The sequence below is a fragment of the Uloborus diversus genome, chromosome 4 (genome assembly GCF_026930045.1).
Source record: "Uloborus diversus isolate 005 chromosome 4, Udiv.v.3.1, whole genome shotgun sequence".
Classification (NCBI taxonomy): domain Eukaryota; kingdom Metazoa; phylum Arthropoda; class Arachnida; order Araneae; family Uloboridae; genus Uloborus; species Uloborus diversus.
Window position 1 is genome coordinate 107,827,684 of NC_072734.1, and position 12,200 is coordinate 107,839,883.

General features: G+C 35.2%; 1 protein-coding gene across 1 annotated transcript in view; it reads right to left on the reverse strand.

The window, feature by feature from the left end:
- Window positions 1-9,700, reverse strand: part of LOC129221634 (protein Smaug homolog 1-like) — a 61,612-nt gene extending 51,912 nt beyond the window's left edge. Inside the window, exon 1 of the mRNA XM_054856159.1 lies at window positions 9,493-9,700. Within this exon, the coding sequence (XP_054712134.1) occupies window positions 9,493-9,700 (208 nt within the window). The remainder of the gene's footprint in view (window positions 1-9,492) is intronic.
- Window positions 9,701-12,200: the final 2,500 nt, after the last annotated feature.

Genomic DNA, 12,200 nt, shown 5'->3' on the forward strand with positions numbered 1-12,200 from the left:
AAAAATAAAGTAAAACAAAAAATGAAATAATGAGCAATAAGAAAACCATGTGGCAACAAACGCAAAAATTGTTTTTGTTTTGATTTGGTTTGGTTTGTATTTGTTCATTGACTAATCTTCATATATATAATAGCAAATGATTGAGTAACGCTTGTGACGTCATCAACAATAGAATTTGCTCCACGGCATGATAATATATTTTGGTAATGTTTGCCATGCAATCAAATGCTTTACTTTGACAGGGCTGAACTGGATCCGGTAACGTAACTGTTTTACTGGTAAGATTGTCATTTGAGGAGAATGAAGAGGGGTCAAAAATGAACGCTATCGACAGAACTTTAGGGTTCATCCACTGAAGTTAGGGTTTCCATTTCAACTATCAAATTATCCCCAAACAGGCAATTGCTCCGTTCAAATGTTGAAGCAAATTTCACTCGTCATACCTCGACCGGCGATTTTCTTGTCTTGGAAATATATCTGTGCGCATGCATCGTCAATCGCATTGAAAACAATTTTTATACTTTGATAGGCCACATTTAATGCTTTGCTGTGATTGAATTTTTCAGATTCATCATGAATAGACGTCCCAAGAATACCCCCCCCCCCAACTCCTTATCACTCCTAGAAGCCTGTCCCGTATTTACTTATTCCCCGTTATCTGGCAACCCTGCTCGTATAACACGGTTAATTCGTTCCGCTTAGTATCAAAACCGTATTATACCAAGACTTTAAAAATAACATTTACGTATTTTTAATACTAATTATCTATGTATGTGAGAAAAATTAGGTTAAGATGTATCGTGTTATATCGAAACCGTGTTCCGTGTTGTATCGTTACAGTCGCAACAGAGTGTCTGTTGCGACCGGCATCGGTTGTATCTAAACCGTGTAATACGAGATCTAGAAATAATGTAAATCAAGGGATGTGTACTGTGTTATATCGAAATCAAGTTTCATAAAAACAAACAAGTAAAAACTTATTAGAGTTATCAACCATTAACAAAATGTATTAAACCAAAATGAAATTCCATCTTTTATAAATGGGCAGTTCTCAAAAGGTGGGAACAAAAAAGTTAACTTTGAGCAATTTCAAAAATTTTCAAATTTGACATCAATTTTGCTTTTATTCTATAGTATGCATACCTAGAACACAATATATGAACATGAAAAGACAGCAGGTATTTAAAAATTGTTAATTAGCAAATTAAATCAGCAGTCTGTAGGTAACAGATTTTGGACATCATCATAATGCAAGTTTCAGCATTTTTGACAATTGTTAATCTGATTTTTAACTTTTCCAATGAAAATTTTATTTACTACTTTTTGAATTTTGCAATTTAATAATAAAGAGGATAATAATGAAGTACTTGAATGGCTATACATACTGCTCTTTACATATAATAAAGTTTTAGAATGATTTTGAAGAAGTTGATAAAAGGTTAAAAAAAAGCTTCAAATTAAAAATAATACAAATGTAAAAAGTGACATCAGTTTTAATAATGAATATTTTTTCTAATGTCATAAGAATTAAAACGATGTCTAAAAAAAATTATTGAAAAAAGAAATTCGTATTTCTGTTTGGAGATCGAAAAATTATGTTTCCAAAAGAAAGAAAGAGAATTTTTTTTTTAAATAACAAAAGCAGGGGGGAAAAAAATTGCTAGAGCAGGCGATAAAGTCGCCAAAACTAATGCAGCTGACGATAAACTACATTTGTAAAACTGGAATTCCACTCTGGTAACCTTTAGCTTATCGTATACTGTGTTGTCGCCAACGGAGGTTTGCTTGGCAATTTTAGCGCAAAATGGCTTTCGTTGCGATCATAACCAGCCATGTTTCTACTGTAATTTATGTATTGTTCAATGTGTAACGTATTAATTATGCAAAATACCAATGGATTAAAGAAGATAACATTATAATAACCTTTTTTATTGAGGTTAGAAGACAGTGGATCAAAAAAAATTTTGAATAAACCGACAGAATTATCGGCGTCAAGATCGTAACGCCATTTGGACATCTCACATGTATGTTTAAGAAAAATTATTTTTCCTCTAAGATACAGCATAAAAGCTTATGAAAACACTTTAAAACAATTAAAAATTGATTCTGAGGATCGGTAAATACCTTTAAAACGAAAACATCATACTTAATTCTCAAATAATAGCATTGTAAGGATCGTAACTTTTGGACATGCATCAAGTTTCAAACTTACTTTTTTCTAAAATTGTTTACAAAGTAAATAATCTCTCTTTACTTTTGTTATTTGTGTAAAATATTAACAAAACATTATCCAGTGTTCGATTCATACCTTTAATTTTGTTTTGAAACGTATGGAAATAATTAAAAAAAATTTTTTTTTAATGGTACATTTGCTCAGTTAACGTTTTGGTATGTCCAAAATTGTGCCTTTTAGCAAAGAAAATATTTTTTAAGGGTATTTGAAAAGCATTTTTTCCATAATTTATGTCAATTCTTGTCTCTATACCGTAATATTATTTAACTCAAATTTTTTTGAGTCAATTAAAATGAAAGTTATTTGGTGTTGAAGCTTCAAAGTTGAGGTCTGTGTTTGCTCCCACCTTTTGAGAACTGCCCAAATATAACATTCGAGATATATCAAGACCATGAAGTATTAAATTTAAGTTTCTTACCGTGTAATATCGAAACCGTGCAACAATAATCTCAAATTTGGTACCGTGTAATAATGAAACCGTGTTATACGAGGGACGCCAGTAACTATTCAGAAGTCCTTGGAAAAGTTCTAATAAGAGGCATATCGTAATAAACATTGTGACTGATATCCACCAATACACATATCATAAGAATATTTGCCGCTCTATAATGTTGTGTATTTTTATTTCTTATCAATCTTAAATGATGGGAATCAGGAGTGTACACAGGGGGGAGGGGGGCGGGGGAAACCTGTGTAAACACTTTGGAGGGGGCCCGTAAAAGTCAGTCGTGACGGGCCCCAAAATTTCTGTGCACGCCCCTGATGGGAATCAGTAATCTGGAAATTTTGTATTTAGATGAAGTTTTGCTTTTTAAATTTACGTCGATGTTTTTGCTGGAAAAAAAAAAAAAAAACTTTTAAAAGTAAAATCCTTGAATGCTTTAGTTGCAAACTATTTGCAACTAAGGCGATGAAAATTTGGCCACTTATGATTTTATGCAGGAGGTCCCCCCCCCCAATTTTTTCCCCCTGATCTGAAATAGGTGAATAAGATGCTGCTACGACGTCTTCAGGGGTTGATCCAGGTTTTATTTTTTGGGTCCCCATTTCGTGAAAAGGCAAAATATTTTTGTGAAATTTCGTTATTTTTGTAAAAAAGACCTTCTTGTGATTTTTTTTCTTGGAAAAGATTATATTAAAGCATTTTTAGCTGTCGTATCGTTATAGAAAAGCCCTAGACAGGTTTCAGGGGGGATTGCAAGTTCTTGAAGAATACCTGAAAGCTGTCAAGAGAAAATGTGCTGGGGGAGGGGGGAAGTAAGACCCTTAACATTTTATTCGTAATTTGACACATACATTACATTTATTGCTTTTTACAAATATACATATGCAAGGCACACTTTCTTAAGGTGAAAGTCTCACAACAGATTTCCTGTTTGCCCCTCTCAAATACTTTAAGAGCAATGAAAATTGCACATGCTGCTGAACGTAATGATAACTCCTAATAAATACAATATGAACAGACTCAAAGATATCACATATTTCTTAACACAGAAGTGAAATACTCATTAAAGATTCCATGTATGTGTTTGAAAAACTTAAAAGTAATTAAAACCCAAAATAATACTGCACCAGCATTCAGCGTTTAATTTTTTGACTTTTGACGTTCTTACAGAGTAGGTATTTCGTTTAAAACTTTGCAATTTAATGATGTTAATAAATATATAAGAAATTTTATTTGTTTGCCTCTTAACAAGGTACAGTAAACATCAAAAATGCGAAAAATTCGTTTACCATGGTCGATGTAAGGAAATCAAGATCTTCAAAACAAATAAAAATATAAAAACAGCATGTAAAATAATTTTATTTTAAGTAAAGTAATTTTAGAATTGGATTTTGAAACTCAACACAAATTAATACTAAATATATATTGCGTAATCCTAGTAAAATTTATGATTTTCGTGAAAACAAGCTACCAATCACAAGTGTCCCTCTCCTGTCCCCCCTCTGACGCTCTCAAGCAAAAACACCTCACGCAGCAAGCAAAAAGATAAGATGGGGGAAGGTGGAAGAGGCTCCCGCGTAGATGCGTACACATTTGCACATTTGCGGTTAAAAAATATTGTGAAAAGGCTGCCTTTTTATAAATTTTTGTGAAGGGGCTGCTTTTATGACGCGGAATTTTGTGAATAGGGCCGCTTTTGTGATGGGGAATTTTGTGAATGGGGCCGCTTTTGCCATGCGGAATTTTGTGAAGGGGCCGCAAAGCGGCCCCAATTTGGCGCTGGATCGACCCCTGGTCTTTTTTCTTTCTTATAAACTTAAATGATAAAGAATGTTTATGTTGAAAGGGAAAAGAAACCCAGTTTTTCCTCCAGACGTGTTTCGCAAACGTCAAGCACCATTTGTTCCGATTTCACTGAACGAACAAAGCAAGGAAATTGGAGTTAATCACTTGTTGCATATTCCGAAGCGCGTCATTAAGCCGTACAAGTTCTGCAACAATTGGAACGACATGGAAAGTGGAGAAAGTCGGAGAGAGGACGACTTGGTGTAAAAGACGGCTCATTTTTGATTCACTGTCAATGACCTGACATACTTTCAGCCACAACGCATTCACCATTCATGGACTACTACCATTTGCACTTCATTTCGCTCCAGGTTATTGGGCAACTTAACGGTTCTAGAAGAAAGCGTCACGTAAGACGGATACAAGAATGAGTTATTTTCTCATGCCTGATTCGATCGAAATCCAGAGATCTACTAATAGTGATTGACAGGGAAAGGATAATGTTTATATGAAAGCAGAACATTACTCTGCAACATTTAAATACAAAATGACAAGAATTTAATGAGAAGACTTAAGACGTTCATAAAAAAGCAAAATAAGTATTACTTTTTAACACTTAATACAAAATGGTAAGAAATTTCAAAAAGTCTTGATTTTAAGAGCAATAATTTGAACAATTACCGAAATTGCTAGATGCTGCCTCTTTGTATTAACGATGGCAAAATTTTTTTACATCCATTCGTGACCCGTATTTAAAACCTATCTGCGTTCGATTAAAAAATTTGAATTTGTTTTTTTACCTACTTTACTGGTTTTCAGTATCTTCGGCATTCATTCACGTTCTTACGTTACACTAACCACCCTTTTCTATCAGTTTACCATTGGTTCACCTTACGTCGTGCAAGTGAAATTATCTTTTCACCAGCATTTAGTTCTTTATTTCAAGATTAATACCATTACCTTTGGTGAGAGTGGAGGTTTTAACATTGGGAATAAATGTTTGCTATGCAAAAATGATTAAGAAAGATAATGTTTATTGAAAATGAAGACATTCTAAACGCGGGCGGGGTGTACGGCACAGCGCAAGACAAATGGTAAAATAAGTCTTTCACTGAAGTGAAACAACGTAGAATGTTGTGTAGGAATAGCAGTAAAAAACTTTTAAACAACCATACTTTTTAAACCTTATAAAAAAAAAACTGACGAACAGGGCCCGATTACTGAATAGGCCAACTAGGCAGTGGCCTAGGGCCCCCAAATTGCAAAAACTGTAAAGTTTGATGATCAGGGGAGCCCCGAAAAAGTTTGGGCCACGGTCTCTCGATATCTTCATCGGGCCCTGTTGATGAGAACAGAACTCAAAGCAACGAAAACAAACCACACGATGAAAAGTGGACAAGATTGAGGAAAGTTGAGTTGTTACATCCCAAAAACTAGTAACGGAACGAAGATAAATTTGAAAAATAAGTTAGAAAATAACTTCGAGAATGCGTACGGCACATTTTGATCCGGATTAATCTAGTAAACTTTGCATAAGCGCGACCAATTCGAACACCATTTTACGACTGTTTAAACCCGAACAGATTGTACAGGTCTAATTGTCGCCAGTTTCATGTTACAGACTCCCTATTTTAGACAGAAGACGGATGTAATACATTGGATTTATGTATGCAAGCTCTTAACCTGAAGCTGAATAAATTGATGAGTTGCTCAAGAAAAAGGGGAAAATCCCAGGGCAATAATTTCCATCGCGTATGTTTTTCCTAACAGACTTCCTAGAACTGCAAAACATTTCCCATAACATACAGCACACCTGTACTTTAAGAATCTTTCAGAATTCGATTATTAGTACTAGGATATCACTACCAGTCCAAACACTATTTGTGTATGGAAGATCTTTATTAGAATTTAAGTTTTCGTGAGAATACTTGCCAAATGGAAAAGTAAGATATTCTTTCATCTGATCTGACTCTGGATTTGGAAATATCTTTCACCAAAATGAAAAGGGAGCAAATAATTTTCACTTAAATATACACACTTTTTTTTAAATTTTAATTGAGCTAAAGAATTCTACCAAAAAAATAAAACTTAACAGAGTATGGAGCGAATATTTATTTTGGAAGATAAATCAATTACAATCAATGGTAAAACAAAAACCTTGATGTATATATAGTCAATTTCAGATTAAAAATTTACTTAATTCCGCTTTTAACAAGCTGCAGTAAGAAACTTCGAAAATTATGTTTTGAACCACAATAACATTGACATACATGTTACCACATTCAGAAAATAACTGCTGGCAATCACTCAGCAAATTTGTCATTTAGAAACCATCAAAGGCAAAACCCAAGAGAACGTCCAAATTTAAGTGCACGTTTCATAACTATGGAAAACAAATCATGCTTGGAATCGTAAAAACGAAAATTCTAGCAAGCAGATTAATAAGTAAACTATATAGTAGTTTTAAACTCGAAATTTACATAGAATTTTCAAGAGCGAATGAAAACGCTGCTTGGCACACGAAGACTACTTCTAGTCACGAAGTATCCACAAGAACGCATCGAATTAATGCATTCCTTAAGCTAGAAAAACAAAGGGAATAAATAAAATTACAAAGACCCATAAAATAACAATGAGAGAATCTTTCACGGTCGTGAAGACGATGTCACCATCGAAGGCTACACAAAAGTAATTAGAGGCAAGGGGAAAAGCATAGCACTGCATGCAACGAAGTTATAATAATGGTCTATGTTTTTCAGAATTGAATTAGTTTTCAGTTGCGACATCAGGAAATTTGGCCACATTCAAATAAGCTACAAGATTGTATTTTACAAAACGATTGAGTAAAATTGATCTTTTAAGTTAGTTTTTAAGTAAAAGACCCATAGGCGGCTGGAGCACCAGAAAAGTGGGGGGTCAAAAGAAGTGTGGGGGTTCGGGGGCGCGAACACTGAAACTTTTTTTTTTTTGTTGTAAAATTCGGCTTTATTACTGGCTTTTAATATTGATTGATTAACTCCCAAAAATGTGAAATATGACATCAAAAACCGGGACGGATGGCCACCGTAGACATTCCCCATCCATTTCAAAGTTCAATTCTTATGAAATAAGATGATAAAAGCTGTTCAGTTATTTGGAACTTTCGGTTTTTACTTCCGTGAAACAAATCAATCTACCCTATAAAATTCAATTTTCAATCGACTATTAATTTTTAACTCTGAAAAGTTAGGGGGCAGTTTCCACCCCCCCCCCTCCCGTACGAGCCGCTTGTGTAAAAGGTCTTGTTAAATTTATTCATACATCCTTCAAAAGTTTAGGGCACACATAACAATCGTGTATTTCATCGCAAACAATCATGGCAATTTAACGAACAACGCCCAAAGACAGAATTCGCCAGTTAATTCGTGAGCAGTTTTGAGTGTGTGTGTGTGTGTAAGGGGGGGGGGGACAACATTCTTCACGACTACATTTCTATACTCATTAAAAGGGACAGTCATTTTAGGTTCCCAATCATGCCTGCTATGTTGATAGCAAAAATTCGAAATCTTGAAGTCTGAAAGCAGCCAAAAATCTATTCCCCTTAACATCTGAACTATTCATTGCAATAGAAAAATCTCAAGTTAATTTGAGATGCTGCATTCAAAACCAGAGTACATAAAATTTTGATTCACTATAAATTCCAGTTTGTTTTTAAATGTTTTCTCCCCACCTGGAGATATAGTGTGAAAACAAGAGAAAAAACTGCTTTTGTATTTAAACTGGAAAATATGCGTCATTTTGCTCCTTTAATCTCAACTTTAATCTCAATTTAGTTGGCTGACTTTTGGATATATTTGCATCATCAGAGTATGGTTTAATGTGCGTAAAATTTAGAAAAGTAGTGGTCGCCGAAATGTGACTGAGCTACCCCTAACTTTAGAGATTACGCGGCACCTGTTCGTCACTTTTCTAAGTGGAGTCTTCTTTAAAGAATAAATCATATTCTTCTGCATGTTTTCGTTGTTGATAATTTTTTCAAAAGTTATGCATTTACCCCACTGTTATCCATTTCATCACAAATCTTACACTAGTTGGTCCAGAATTGAACCAAGTAAAAACATCGAGGTCCGTACCTGCGGGGATCTTGGCACTAATGATTAGTATTCGTATCCGATCCGCGGATCTACATTTCTGACGATGCGGCACTTTCACTAATAAATACGAATGTGACGAGATACAAACCTGGAGTTTCTACAATAACCTATTTAATCTTCCCAAATTAACCACATTATAACATTAAGTACACCGCAGTACTAAGCACAAAAGTGGTACCTGCAGCCGATAAAAAACACGAAAAGAAAGGAAAGTGTTTTTTAATGCATGAATGTACTTGAGAGAGAGAAGTCACATTTTCAGAGATCTTAAAAAATATATTTCACAATGAAAATAAAACATTTTTCGGCAAGATAAGTTACAAAGAATGACCCGTTGACAATAACTAAATAATGATTTAAAGAAAAGGCAGATAGAATTTGTATTAGTGCTTAGTATGGCAGTACAGGGGGGATCCAAGGTTCTCGTTTGAGTTCTCATTTTAAGAAAACGGTGAAAAACAATTTTCGTAATTTTTGCGAAAGAAAAAATATTACATAAAGAGCACTAAGTAATTATAGATGAAAATTCTGTCCGGGGGCGCCTTCAGGAGGAATGACTTGAATACTTGGAAATATTGTTTTATTTTCAGACGAGTTTCTTAAGCTAAAAAGTTGAGAAACTGCCGTTTTTACAAACTAAATTTTAAGAACGATTATACCATACGCAATTTGGTGGAGGGCAAATCGAACCTAGTTTGTATCACAACAGACCCCTAATTAAATGACTAGTTTTGAACTTACTTTAGCATTAACATTTTACGGCTTGATTGTTTTTAAACAAATCGATAAATAGAACAAGAACAGAGACATAAAAATACAAGTTTCTCATTCCCTCACGTGCATGGAATGTCGAAAACCTAGAGAACGGGTTAAAAATGGGCGCGAACCCTTTATACCTGGATCATTAGCCTCCTGCTCTTGCATTTGCAATTCCAAGCATTGGGCAATGTTTTGCTCCAGTACCAAAGCGAGGAACCGCGTTTGCGTCGGCCCGATTTTCTTGACCAAGGAGCAGAGCGCCACCGTCTGCTCGCAGCCATTCCACTGATCGAACCAGCCCGTTATGGCAGACAGCTGATCTCGAAAGTGATGGCTGGGTTTCATGTTGCCACCTGAAAGAAGAAATATACACAGTTCAGAAAAAAGTACAGAACTCGCATCTGCATAATAATCCATACAAGCATACTGGGATTAGCAGTTTGGCTTAACTAAGGCTTCTGGGAAGGGGCTGATATCCAGAGCCTCCACCCTCTGCCAAGCTCAGAAGCTCTCTAGCCCAGATTCGGGGGGGGGGGGGGGGGGGGCTTCAGCACACAGCATCCAGTCCCCGGCATTGATTTGAATTTCGACGTTTTAAATTCAAATTAAGTTTTCCGCAGTCATGCATTGTGATACATAGGATCCTACTCGTTGGGTTTGTTTTTACAAATGGCTCCCACCGCACTCACAATTGCGAAAAACATAATTTGAATACAAGACGTCAAAATTCAAATTCATGCCAGGGGCTTTATGCTGTTTTTGTTTTCCGATTATGAAAAATAGAGAGGGTCGGGTATAAACGAAAAAGAGGGATATGGACGAGGGGCCAGACCTTCGGACAGTGCGGCAGCCTATGGACAAAAGTGGAAAAAGAGACTTTTTTCTAAACTTGTTTTATTTAATTAATCCTTTCATAGTGACCTTAGTGAAACGGAATTAGAGCTTTTATTTCGAGATCATAAAAACAAAGGATAGAAATAATATTTGAACAAGTGGCAGATCGCATTCACCACCGAGTGCGTTCACCAATTTGATATCTAAAATAATGTTTATTGCCTATTTTAAATAAATGTGTATTTGTAAACTTGTGATATAAGTTTGGCACCATTTCTGGGATTGTACTGCCCGGGACGTGCAGTCCTTAGGAAGGGGGCAATGTTACAAATTCTGTAAATAGTATTTATTTGTGATTAATTTGTTGTAATCTAGCTAAATTTGGCGTTTATTCCATTATCTTTCATATAAAATTATCTTAATAACGTAACCTGTAAATAGTTTCTCGTAATGTGCATACAACCCCCTAACATTCGATTGAAGTATACGGTCCCCCATTTCTGAACGATAAGATTTGTGAATGGAATGAAAAGAAAATTGTAGAACTTATGATTTTCTACATATTTCTTCGCTCGGTATAAAACGCCGGCTGTGAATGGAGGAGTCAGCTTTTGTTTGTTTTCTAACTGTGGAGTCTCGTTTTCAGCGATCCGCTGAAAGTGTGTATTAGCCTTTGTGCTGTGTTTTTGCGTATTTTAATGTGAATATGTGTGTGACCGTTGCGTTAACGGTGTTAATTGATACTTGCCTAATTGCTATGGTTAATCTAGCAGTATTTAACGATATTTTTTGTACATAGTTTTAAATACATCTGTTTTCCCCAAGAACTGCGTCGTCATTTAAAGGAAGTTTGAAGTTGCATCGAAATCGTAACAATATTATTGCAAAGAGTAAAATTTAATTGACGCAAAGTAACTAGCAAAGCTTTATAGATAAATTACAGATTTAATAAATTTAGAAATTTATATTTTTTAAGATACTGCAAGTTTGCTAAATAGTTTTTTTCTCTTCTTAATCAATGCAACTTTTCTATTTGGTACATACACATAAAAGGCAGACAACTAAGTTTTTCAAAAATTACATGGAGGAAAAATCCAAGTAGCTCTTTTTTTATTGATTCAATTATTATTTTTCAGTCTTTTGCATTTCAAAATACTAGTCCAAAAAGCATGTTTCAACCAAAACTTCATTACATGAGAAACACCGCCAGCTCAATCATTTCCAGCCGAGGACTGCAGTTTCGTGCTTATTAGCACTCATCAGCCCGGCATAGGAAAGTGACTGAGCTGGAGATGGAAAACCTCTCAAGGAAGCCAAGAGTGCCAAACAAACTGGTAGCTAATGTAGAATTAGCGCTAACCAGACGAGTGACCGAAGCAACGGTTCGGTTCAACTCGGGATTGAAGGCCAGGCATGGTACATTCAGTAAATTACCGCCCAATAGCCAGGGCTATTGGGCGGTAATTTACTGAATACTCCTTACGAGGTTACTCTTACTCCTTAAGAGGTATTCCATCTCCAGCTCAGTAACTTTCCTATGCCGGGCTGATGAGTGCTAATAAGCACGAAACTGCAGTCCTCGGTTGGAAATGACGGAGCTGGCGGTGTATTTCATGTATTTCTGCTTTAGCCCTGGCTATTGGGCGGTAATTTACTGAAGACAAAACTTCATTTACAACCAAATTTGCTTGAATATTTAAGATTTATTGAGATAGATCATGTACCATTGAAGCAATAAATAGTGAAAATTAATTTTAACGCTAGAATATTTAAATGAAAATAGAAAAAAATAACAAAAGTCCAAGAACACTTAGAGTTGGCTGCACACTTTTTGCATCCCCGATAGACAATGCAGTCACAGGAAGAAAAGAAAATATATAAAATTATGAAAGCATAAAATATCTGTGTAACTCAATGCTCTTATAAAAAAAAGTAATACCAAATTTTCACTTTTCAAAGAACTTTTTTTATCCCAATATAATAGACGTCTCATGTATGAATGGTGGAAGAA